The sequence below is a fragment of the Falco cherrug genome, chromosome 9, assembly GCF_023634085.1.
Source record: "Falco cherrug isolate bFalChe1 chromosome 9, bFalChe1.pri, whole genome shotgun sequence".
NCBI lineage: Eukaryota > Metazoa > Chordata > Aves > Falconiformes > Falconidae > Falco > Falco cherrug.
The window spans coordinates 7,294,588-7,306,388 of record NC_073705.1 but is presented as its reverse complement, the minus strand read 5'-3'; the positions used below and the strand labels follow the sequence as shown (position 1 = coordinate 7,306,388).

General features: G+C 37.1%; 1 protein-coding gene across 7 annotated transcripts in view; it reads left to right on the top strand.

The window, feature by feature from the left end:
• Positions 1 to 1,512: 1,512 nt before the first annotated feature.
• The window catches only part of CNTRL (centriolin), a 36,897-nt gene continuing 26,608 nt past the window's right edge, over positions 1,513 to 11,801 (top strand). For 4 of the 7 annotated variants that reach the window (XM_055720512.1, XM_055720509.1, XM_027809423.2 and 1 more), the window contains exons 1-10: positions 1,513 to 1,653; positions 3,305 to 3,539; positions 3,999 to 4,132; positions 4,665 to 4,795; positions 6,091 to 6,232; positions 7,061 to 7,247; positions 7,346 to 7,539; positions 9,248 to 9,367; positions 10,232 to 10,457; positions 10,877 to 10,986. In XM_055720512.1, the coding sequence (XP_055576487.1) occupies positions 3,338 to 3,539; positions 3,999 to 4,132; positions 4,665 to 4,795; positions 6,091 to 6,232; positions 7,061 to 7,247; positions 7,346 to 7,539; positions 9,248 to 9,367; positions 10,232 to 10,457; positions 10,877 to 10,986 (1,446 nt within the window). In that variant the 5' untranslated portion in view covers positions 1,513 to 1,653; positions 3,305 to 3,337. The remainder of the gene's footprint in view (positions 1,654 to 3,304; positions 3,540 to 3,998; positions 4,133 to 4,664; positions 4,796 to 6,090; positions 6,233 to 7,060; positions 7,248 to 7,345; positions 7,540 to 9,247; positions 9,368 to 10,231; positions 10,458 to 10,876; positions 10,987 to 11,801) is intronic. The other 3 variants (XM_055720511.1, XM_055720510.1, XM_055720508.1) reach the window with 3 other exon arrangements.

Genomic DNA, 11,801 nt, shown 5'->3' with positions numbered 1-11,801 from the left:
GAACAGAAATACCAAAACATCTCACTCACGGTTAATAATTAATTGCAGATCATGTTTTACTGAAATGTTATTGTCCCCTCCCAAGGAAGCCAGAACAGCTAAATGTAGGAATTTTTTAATGTAGGATTTAAATTTTTAAGTATGATCAGAGTAATCCCATGTCAGTCCTAACTTTCTCTCAGTTCGATAGCTACATGAAAAATGTTCAGATAGCAAAAAATAACCAACACAGCAAACAAAAGCTTAGATTCACATTGTCCTTCAGAAAATAATTTTTATTTAAGTCAAAGTGATTTAAAATTTGCATATAAGTGAAAAAGGCATTTGAATTTTATCAAACATAATGCACTGATGTTTAGACCAAAATTTATTTTTTTTGTTTGGAAGTAACTATTCACTTGCAGATTTCTTTTAGCCATTTGTACTCCTGATTATGCCAACTTTCTAAGTACTATTACAAATAAAACTACAATATGAAAATAGTAATGCATAATATGTCTACAACATGTACTATTTTAAACAGCATTTACAAAAAACACTTTTGTGACAAAACCTTTGCATGCCTGATATGCAAGCATAGGACCTCAACAAATAAGTTTATGTAAAGTTAAACTTAAGTTGTGCAAGACTTCTGAAGTTTAAACAAATACTGTAGTCAACCTTTACGGGAATGACATTTACAAAACTATTTCTGGCCAATATGAAGTTAAATTACAAGAAGGCCAACTTGGGCTTCTCAGCAGATGCAATAAACTACATGAGAAACAACAACATGTAGAAAAAAAATCTCGTAAAATTTAAGGTGCTTAGTATTATTAAAAATAACAGCTAAAATACCTATGAATAAATACCTGTGAAATGAACATGTTTACATGGCTGGTATGTAAACAGGGAGCAACAAACTGCAAAGAACATTGGAAAACACTTTAGAAGTCTAACAAAATTCTGAAATGTTTTTTAAAATCTAATTATGTCCCCTCCCTACATTCTTTCTATGACACAGTCAACTAATTATTCTAACCCTACATTTTACACCTAGACATATAGAAGCTAAACTAACAGAGGCTAAATGCATTAAGAGATTTATTTAAATACCTTTGTGGAAATGGTAGCAATTTAGGCCTACTACATTCAGCCTCTGTCAAACACAGCACACATTCCCAATGCTACATACTATGTTTCAGGATAGCTAATCTACGTACAGTTTTACAGATAGGCTAACATGAAGCACAGACCAATTAAAAAAAAAAAAACCAACAACAAAGAAACACCATAAATAACTATCACCAGAGCAGACTTTCTTATTCATACTGTGACTTGGACTTTAGCGATAACAAAACCTCCCAGAAGCGACCCTTCGGCGGCAGAGAGACAGGGGCAGCCACCGCTGAGGCAAAACGGCGGGAAAAAGCACAAGGGCTACTAACGCGCCGGACGGGCCCGCCCCGGCGGGAAAGCTGCGTCGGGGGCGGGGCTCCGGGAAGCCCCCCCCCCCCCCCTCTCCGCCCCGCCCCAAGAACGTTCACCAGTTGCCGGCCAACGACCAGACAAAATGGTGTCAGCTCAGCTCCTCAGGCTGAGCGCTTAAAGGAGCCGCAGCGCATTGGGCCTGGTGGCCGCTGGAGACTACAAACGCTTGGTGGAGTACGGGAGGTGAGAGAGGCGCGTTGGGAGTCGGTGCCTTTCGCTCGGGGTCGCCTGAAGGCCGCCCGTGCCCGCCGCTGCCCGGCGGGAAGCGGTGAGACGGCGTTACCATGTCAACGCAGATAATCAAAGCGGAGGCCTGAGGGGAGCCACCCTCGGCGAGAACCGGGATCCCCATTCAGCGACCATCGCCGCTTCTCGGCCGCCTCGCTGTGGGCTGTGGGCGCGGCGCTGCCCCGCAGCCCGGCCCCGCGGAGGGGAGCTGTGCCCGGGGCTCCGCCGGTAGCGCCGTGCCGCGCCGGGCGCCGCCATCCTGTCAGATGCGGGCCTGGCGGGAGGCGGGCAGGGGCCGCTCCTTGGCTGCGGCGGGAGCCCGCTGGGAGCCCTAGGGGGGGCTGGCAGCGCCGGGGGCCCGCCAGGGCGCAGGGGACAGCCCGGGACCCCTCGGCTGCAGGGGCAGCCCAGCGCGTCTGCATTCCCCGCCGGCTCTAGCGTGACAGGTCTGGCGTGGTTTTCATGGAAAAGCCACAATCTGTTCTCAAGAAACCGCGTTACAATGCCGAATGCTCGCCTTACAACATGAGGGAGCTTCCCAAACGAGCTTTTCAGTACCTCACTTTCTCTAGTCTCGGTTTCCTGGCCCGGAACGAGTTACATCACCCAGTATTGGATACAAGAGACTGGCTCCTTCATTCTTTATTTTTGAAGAATCACGGGGAAAAAAATCGATTTAATGAATAAAATCTTCTCAAGACGCTTATTCATATAGCTCTAAGTTCTCTTAAAAGCATGTGTGTCTGTCTTAAGGAATGTCTTAAAATATGCTTTTCGTTTACTGAGTGTTTTAGTAAAAATCTGTCCCTTGAAGATGGTTACTACAAGGGCTTTGATGCATGGAATGTGTGCATGGCTGTTTCCACACTTACCCCTTGGGAAATACATTTCTCACCAGGCAAAGTTTCTGTTAACCTTCTCTGGAATTTCCCAGGCACTCACGGAACTACTTGTTTGCAGAAAGGGAAACACTGAAGGAATGCTTGTGCTGGACTGATTTTAATTTTTTCCTCTGTTGCCCTTTTTTTTTGTGTTTTGTGGGGGTTTTTTTGGCTTGTATTTACTCTTCTAGCAGCAAAGTGGGTGATTTATAGCTTTGCCAAAAACAGTTGGGATCCCAGTCCTTCCTTTCTGCCCTCTACCAGCTGTTGGTCTGAGTTGAGAGTATCTCCAAACCTGACAGACTTTGTGTAAACCGTAAATACAGGACAGTTACCAAGATTAGTTGCAAAACATAAAGCAGTTCAGCCAGGTCTTGGTGTGCTATAGAATGGTGTAAGTAAAAAGGTATGCTGCTCTGAGTATGTATTAGCCTGTGAAAACTGGAAGCTGTCACCCATTGGAGAATCGGCTTAGATGATGTTTTTTGGCACCATATCATTGCTAGAAATACTTTTTTACGATAAAAAACCCAATTTTTCAAATGTCACCTCGTTGGTGTCCCAAACTGTATCATCTGAAGTGATAAATCATGTTGTTAAGCACATAGATACTGAGACAGCAAGCACCTAATGTCCTTAACATGCTTCTGTAGCGCCTTTGTTGGCATGCAAACCGTGAAGATTTAGACTTACATGCAGACTGACATTTATTTCTGTTCTTCCAGATATTAGTCATATGATATTCTGTGTTTTTGGTAATGAAGAAAGGCTTTGTAAGTGAAGCATTATATAGAAAACCACAGATGTCAGCTTCTCAGACACCTAGTCCAATGTCTCCTGTGAGTTCGAGATCGCCATCTCCTCTTGGCCAACAGACATCTCCATCTGCTTGCAAAAGCAGAGAGCAGAGGCACCAACAACTTGATATGTCAGCAGAAAATGTAGAAGCTGCTTTTGAGTGTAAGTTTCATAAAGGTATTGTATAAATAACTGCTGGTATGAAAGTACATACTAAAAGCATAAAAAGCTAATGTTCTGTGAACTGTCTTATTAAAGATGTATGCTCAGTTAGAAAGAACGCTGAAGAATTTGCTTTTATCTTTTGGTACTCAAATGTGGAAATGATAGTAATGAAAGCTGTGTTGTAGAATAATGAGACTTTTACTCCTTACATTCTGTGCTGGGAGGAAAACTGGCAAAGGGAGATGCATACTGTGCCTTTTTCAAAAGGCTATACATGCTTACTCTAACATGTCATTTCCTGTAAATGCTTCTGGTGTACTGTTTCTTCTTATCCCCTGTGGCAGTGAAGGTGGGGGAATAATTTTCAGTGTTTTCCCAGTATACAGTGTGAAGTATAAGACTAATAAAATCACCGATTCTTTCACTACTGAAGGTAGTTCCTCTGTTTAATTTCAGATGAAAATGGTGTTAGTCCAGGAGTTAGATACATTACTGAAGCACTTATAAAACGTCTGTCAAAACAGGAAGATTTGGCATGTATAAGCTCACTGAATCTTTCTTCCTCAAAGGATGGGGATAAGAAATTTAAGGTAAGTGATTGAAAATAACCAGTAATTAAAGTTAAAAATTCATTCTGATTTTTTAAAGGTCTGTTTTTATATGGATTTAAACAGCTATATTCTGATTATGTTAGCGTAGTTCTACAAGGAGATCCTTTGTTTTAAAAAAAAATGTCCGCAAAAGAAAAAAAATTGGATCAATTAGAGTAAGTTTAGAACACCATCCATTTCAGTAACTTTTTAGCTTTTGGATTGTTCTGGTTTGGTGGGGTTTTTTTGTCTTGTTTTTTAATGGCAGGTTTTCCTCTATGTAGATGAGGCTGGTCTACTGTAAATTTAAAATCTGGTTTTCCTCTTTCAACACTACAGAAGACCGTACCTAAAGCAGGGTTTCAGAAGCAACAGTGAAACTGTGATTAATAAAGTGTTAGAATACTTTGTATTTCTTAATGAATAGATGGCTCTTAAAATTGAAAATCTGCCTTTTTCTTAAAAACAACAAAAAATCCCCACCAACCAAACCCAAGTTGCAATACCATGGGATTAATTTTATTTTCTTTAGTACATAGAAAATTTGGAAAACTGCTCTGAACTGGAGACACTAAATCTTAGTAACAACCAAATAGAGAAGATTGAGAAGTTGGATAAACTGATGAAGTTGTGTGAACTCAATTTGTCTTACAACAGAATCAGGTAAGCAGAAACACTAATGGTTTTGCTAAACCCAGGTACAATAAAGCTGAATTTCTCTTACTGTGTGTGTGAACAGTTAAGGTGAATTTCCCATCAGTTGTATGGCAAGACTAACAGGCTTTGATAGATCTTAAAAATTACAAGCCGTAAGATATTAGAAGGCTAAATAGTTCTGGGAAGTGCTGTTCATATACCACAGCTGCAGTTAAACATGTTTTCCTAGGCAACCAAGCCAGAAATGCAATTTTCCAGACGCCATAATGAAGGTACAATAACCCAATTAAATGCATTACATTTTTAAATAAACTTTTACTGCATATTATTACAGATAATACAAGAAGTTTTCTTATAGGAGAGGAATCTGAATGGGCTGGATCAAGCAGGCCGTAAACTCACTGAATTGCTTTTTCACTTTTACTGTTTTGAGAGTCTGGTATCTTGTCTGAGTGGTATAAAAATATTGAAGGCAGTACACAATAGCAAAATTGTTTCCTTTAATTTTTCTGTTAGTGAATTAGGACCTTTACGTGAGACTGACTTAGCAGTAGAGAAGCTGCGTTTTCAGCAGAGGAATTAATAGGAAGTAAGTGAGACACTACCACTTCTACACATTGCATTTGCACAACTTCCTCTCTCAACAGGAATTGAAAACATCAGAGTAGCTTTTAGCTACTGCTGTATTTTTTCAGTGGAGTTATATACAATTGGTATATACTCCAAAAATAGTACAGTCACAAGAGCACATTCTACTGCACTTTGTTAGGGTACTCATATCTTTAGATAAATGCTCCAGTAAACTAAAAAATAGCATGTTTTCCTCATTAGCTGTTCAGTGTTTTAATGAAAACACTAAAAAAAATGTAGTTCTGCCTGCTGACAGTTTACAGGTGATCCTTCTTTTGTATGAAAAAAACAAAAGATTTTATTTGGGTTCATCTGTGTCCCATAATGTTCTCAGGAAAAAAAGAACACGTTTTGCATATTAAAATGTAATTACCACACATTAAAATAAAGCTAATATTAAAATAAAGATACGTATACATTAAAGGTTTAGTGAGCCACAGTGAGCAAGGAAGTCTTGCTGTGAATTTTTTTGTTATCTTAACTTAGTATTTGGAAGTAAGCTGGTGTAACTTAATTTGAATTTAGAGTCCATGGCAGTAAACAACTGTTTTTACTCATCTCTTGGATCATAATTGGGACAGATTTTGCTGTAGTTTATCCAGAATATCTAAGTTATACTGTAATTTTGCTATAGTCCATGATAAGTTATGTTTTTCTTCTTTTTTTTTCAGTAAAATTGAAGGTATAGAACATATGCATAATCTACAAAAGCTGAACCTTGCAGGGAATGAGATTGAGTATATTCCTACGTGGGTAGGGAAGAAACTGAGATCCCTGCGCATCCTTGATTTGAAATGGAATAAAGTATCATCAGTAAGTAATTATAGCTAGGAACAAAATTGCTCAGAATCTTAATGATGTGAACTGGTATATTTACGTTAATTGACTTGGAGTAATTTCTGTTCTTTTTCCACAAAGTCTGTTGTAAGCCTAATAAAGTTGTTTATCAAAAAAACCTTCTTCTGTACCAGGTATTCGCAGCATAAACATAAATGTTGTTCAGGAAAGCATAAGCTTATGGAAGCTTAGAAAATCTTGGTGAAAATGTGAAGACTTTTGCATGTTATTGATGGTATCCCTTATGATAAGTCAATTATATAGTTCTGGAGATCTGTAAATAATCTATTTGCATCTATTTTGTGTTTATTATGGTGACTGATTTACTTCTGTCATCCAGGTTAATTTCCATGTTTGGCAGCTACAAAAGGGTGTCTATGAAATGAAGTAACTTAATAAGATTCCTAAATGAGTCATGCTAGGAGGAGAGATGAACCAGCTGTTTGAGTACTCCTCATGATAAAAAACTCCCTTTTTTAATACTTAAGTCTGGGGGAATGGAGGGTTATATATATCCACAGGCCCTGTTATCTTGAAATTTCCAAGGTCAAGCTTCATTAAATTTGCCCTCTTTGCAGTGGTATTTTTTCATAGAAGAAACAATGTGATTTGAGGAAGTTACTTTAGTTCTAGTGCTGTGTATTTTGGTAGGTTTTTATAGATTATTCTTTAGCTTAAATGTTAAAATAGATTCTTTGATATGGACGTAACATAAAACATTCTGTACCATCAGAAATTCACTGATGGGGGTTTAATTGTGCTTGGAAGGATATCTAATCATTGTTCCATTTGTCTTTGATTTAGCTCCGTGATATAGCTAAACTAAGGCCTCTACAAGATCTGACCTCTCTATTCCTTGCTGATAATCCAGTTGTAAGTCTGCCTCACTACTCCTTGTACACCGTATTCCACTTGCGAGCACTGGAAAACTTGGATGGACAGCCAGTGACAAATTATGACAGGCAGGAAGCTCTGGAGAGGTTTGATTTAGGTAATAGTAATGTGTTAGAATTAAAGTGAATGACACAAAACTTAAATTTAGAAGGAAAATATTTTCTATTTGAATGTTTCTGTTATTTTGTTTTTCAGAAGAGAGAGATAAATTAGAAAGACAGTTGGAAAACACAGTAAAGGAGTTGGAGGACCTTAAACTTAACCAGTCCCAAGTGCTTCAGCAACTACATCATCAAGATGAGGTCAACAGATCATTAAAGGAAAAGATTCTGCAACGGAAACAAAGCTATGAAGACCTACAAAGGAACTTGAACACCAAAAATGAATTGGTAAGAATAACCCTTGCACTATGTAAATATTTTGAATAGTTTTCTTGTCAGAAACAGAGTTGTCTATGTGAGAGTTCAAATGGCTGGAGATTTATGTTTGAGAGACAAAACTTAGGTGCTGCAACTTTTCAGAGTTGTTATTCATTGACCAGTTGTTCTTAGGTATTCTTTCTGTGGAAAATGTAAGTATGTTGAACCAGCAATCAGTATCGTTCATTTATAGTAACCAACTTGCTTGCGTCTAGTTATTTTTCTTTGTTTAAAATTTTGTCAGTTGATGAAAGGTTAAGCATCCTGTAGCTGCTAAATTGCTGATGTATTGAATCTCCTGCATTGTTGCTGTTGCAATAAGGGAAAAGATTAAATGCTTTTACAAAAACAAGGTGTGCATGCAAGTTCTATGTCAGTAGTACCCCTTGACTGTTATTTTGGGTAATGTCTGTTAGTTTACTTGTACTCACATCATCCTAAAAACTTAGCTCTGATAAGTATCTTTCATTGGTAGCTATAAAATGCAAAACTACTTGTGTGTGCTCAGTTGTGAGTAACCTGATGGGAACTTAATATATGGCTTTTATCCTGCCTGTTAGACTTGTCTTCTAAAATTTTATCCTTCAGAATCTGTGGGTAACACTTCTATAGCTGTTTCGTCTGTGAACACGCACAGTAACCAGCAGCCTATTTCTATAGTGTAGTTTTCAGTGAAGTGAGATTTAGGAGCATATATTTTGCAGCTTAACCCACTCTTATCCTTTGGATGACAAACTTTGCTGGCTTCTTTCTTCCTTTAGCTGGTGTATTGGTTTGTCACAGTTCCCTTTCCGCAGAGCCTTTATTCCTCACTGAAGGTAGCCCTACTGTGCTCCTGGGTTGCATGTTCATTTTTATTTCTAGGATTTACTTGCATGTTTACTGAAGTAGGAACATTTCTGTAAAGTGTTCCAGTGAGACTTTATATTCATTGTGGGTTTTGGATACAATTTTGTTGACTTTTTGGTTTCCTTTGAAACACAGTTAACCTTTTGCATGACATATATCTGTTTTTAGAATCTTTCTTTAAGCCTTTCCTTTATTCCAGTCTGTTCTGTTTTCTTTTCCTCCATTAGTCCTGCTTTCCACTGTCTGTTGGAGTTTTGCTGCATGTTCTCTTTCAGGTATTCAGTGTGAAAAGTTGATTTAAAAAGAAATCACATGATGGACCTCTAGTTAAAAAAAAGCAATTCAAAACCTAACTAGCACCAGGCTAAGCTAGAGTGAAATGGTAGAGTCTATACACCTGACAATTGAGATACTTTGTTTCTTTTACAGACAGTGAGTGTTAATAGTTCTCACTGCTCATTAGTAGCAGTAAGTACATTTGTTACTTGGCCTAGATTTTGCTAAAGGATTGTACCCAAATTATTTTTTTTATCCTAAGTTAGTGACAAATTTATTTTCAAACCTTTAATGCGTGTAAACTTAAAAGGCCTTTCATGTGATCATTTGTGTTATATTAATTGTGGGCTTTTTGTCTACTCCTAGTCATCGTATTGTATCTTGTAATAAAGTTGCACTTTGATATTCTTGATACAAAACACACCATCTTAATTATTCTAATATGAGTTTTGTTTCAAAGTTGATGTCTTTGCCCTTCTCTCTACTGAATTGAAATTTGTGATAATGATGACACTTGCATGAATGCAGCTTACTTTGTTTACTGGTTTATTAGTTAAAGCAGAAGACAATGGAGCTAACCCGAGCTTGCCAGAAGCAGTATGAATTGGAGCAGGAACTGGCATTTTATAAGATTGATGCAAAATTTGAGCCTTTAAATTATTTTCCACCAGAGGTAATAATTTTAAAATAATGGATGTTTTCATTGAACTTAATAGTTTTTCTATAATTCTATTAGATACTGCTTTATTAAGAGTTATTAGTTACAAAACAGAAAAACTTAATTTTAAAATCGTAAGTTACAAGATTTGAACTAAACTGAATCTGAGCGACATTCACGTGTTGAATATTAGTATACATACCAATACATGTATGTTTTAGCTAAGTAGAGTCAGTGAACAAGTATTTCATTCTTACTATTAACCAAACAAACTATACTCCTCTCTTCTGGCTTAATTTTGGAGGCCCTTTCACTTGGAGAAATTCCACAAGCCAGAATGTTCTTGAGTTATACAGGGTTAGAAAAAAACAGGTTTGGTTTTTTTTTTCCTCCTAGTAGAGCTAACCTCTGTCATGCTTGCAAAGAAATTGTAGAGATGCCTGAATGAAAGGAGTCTGCATAAGAAATTTAAAGATCAGTAATCATTACATGACTTTATATATGTTGATTACAAACATGAATAATATTTTTAAGTTATGTTTGAGTAAAGTTTAAGTACAATAATGTAATAAACTAAGTACAATCTATATTACTATTAAGTCTAAAATACAAAGAAAAATTCCTCCCATTAAATATCCACTGGCATTTCCCCTTTGCAATAAACTGATCATATAGCAATTTGGTTTATTTGTTTTTAATTCTGTTACAAAATAATGAGAATGTTCAAGGCCAAACAGTCAAGTGTAGTCTGTTTGCTTCTAATTACTCTGATTTCAGCTTGGTTTTCCTTTATGTGCTTTTTAAGAGGCTTAAATGTATACTATGAGTTGGCTGCAACCATACTTCTGAGATAAAGACATATTGCTTAATACATTTCAGGATGTTGAACTTGATAATGTACCTGGTGAAAGCCCATACATTGGTAAGGCCAGGTATAAAAGAAATATGTTTATAAGAGAATGCTACATTGGTTACAAAGCTCAGCAGATGAAGATTGGAAGAATGCAACCAAATGAAGATGACTTCTATAGAAAACCCCAGCTGAAATTGCAGCTCCAAACTCTAGATGAACTACTAGAGGGTAAAGAAAAAAAGATTTGTTCAGGTAAGTTCTTAACTTTTAATAAATAAAAAATAGTATGTGTATCAATGTAGTTTATTCCACTGATTAAATGATACATATTTGACATGAGATGGCAATAGTGTGTCAAAGGCTCTAAGTGCTGTGATTTCCAAAGAGTGTACTTGATGCATTTTCGGTCAAAACTGTTACCATTTCTTTCTGCTGTTATTTTAAGATAACTCAGGATTAAAGGATTAAATATTATAGGGAGGTTTCATATTTTATGGTTTTAGTTGTATAAGACTCATTAAAAAAAACAATTTTTGAGAAACTAGAATGTATTTTATTATTATTGTTTTTAAAAAATGCATTCTGATTAACATGTTAACAGAAAACAGGCATACCAGTGTTATACAGAATATTATAATTTATTTTGTGGGGTTGTGTGTTTTTTTATGCAGCACAAAGAACATTAGAAGAACTGCAAAGTGCAGCAAGAAATGCAGAGCAACAGGTTTTGCAGGTAACTGGGGAACTGCAACAACTGAAGGATGCTTTGGCTCAGAAAAAAGTATGTGAAGAAGTTGCTACATGAATAGCAAGGGAAAGCATTCTAACCAGTGTTGATGTAGAAAATATAACATATGGTTTTCTCCCCATGCTTTTTTAAAGGGGCCATTGTACATATGTAAATCCATTTGTCGTGCATCAGAAAAATCTTAAGGGTTTTAGGTAGCTTGTTTATAAACAAGTTGTCAGAGTTGTAGTGCAGTTAATAGCATCTAGGTGTGTTCCATGCAGTGCTGCTGCTGGTTGTTAACTTCTTCCAGAATGCTTTGGAAAAATGTAAATATAGATTGAAGCACTGCAGTAAGTGGACAGTTAAGGGTCGCTGCGTTACGCAGCAGGAGACTTGGATTTGAATTTGAACATACCTTCTCATTTGCAATAACCATAAGGTTATAGCTCCTTAATGGCTTAGTAGACAGAACAGCAGGTAACACAGTAATGGCACAACTTAATAAGCAGTGCTGGTGACCTGACGTACGTGTTCATGAGAAAGGAAGTTTCAGCTGAATCTCTCAATATAATTGTATGGATTTAATGTGTTCTGATTTATCAGAAAAAGCCTTTCAGGGAGGATTATAACTGCATATGTTTAGTTGTGTAGCAAATAATAAGCAACATAGCAACATAATGGGCAGCAAGAATTAATTTAACAACACTTATCAGCATTAAACTAAGTTGTATCTTCCATTTCTTCAACTGTCAAATTATTGCTATTTTTAGTCTTTAAACTTGCCTCAAAATCAAAGACCAGGTTTTCATATTTTATCTTCAGAAGTCATAACTGGGAGGGGGGAAAAAAAAGACATTCTGGATAGT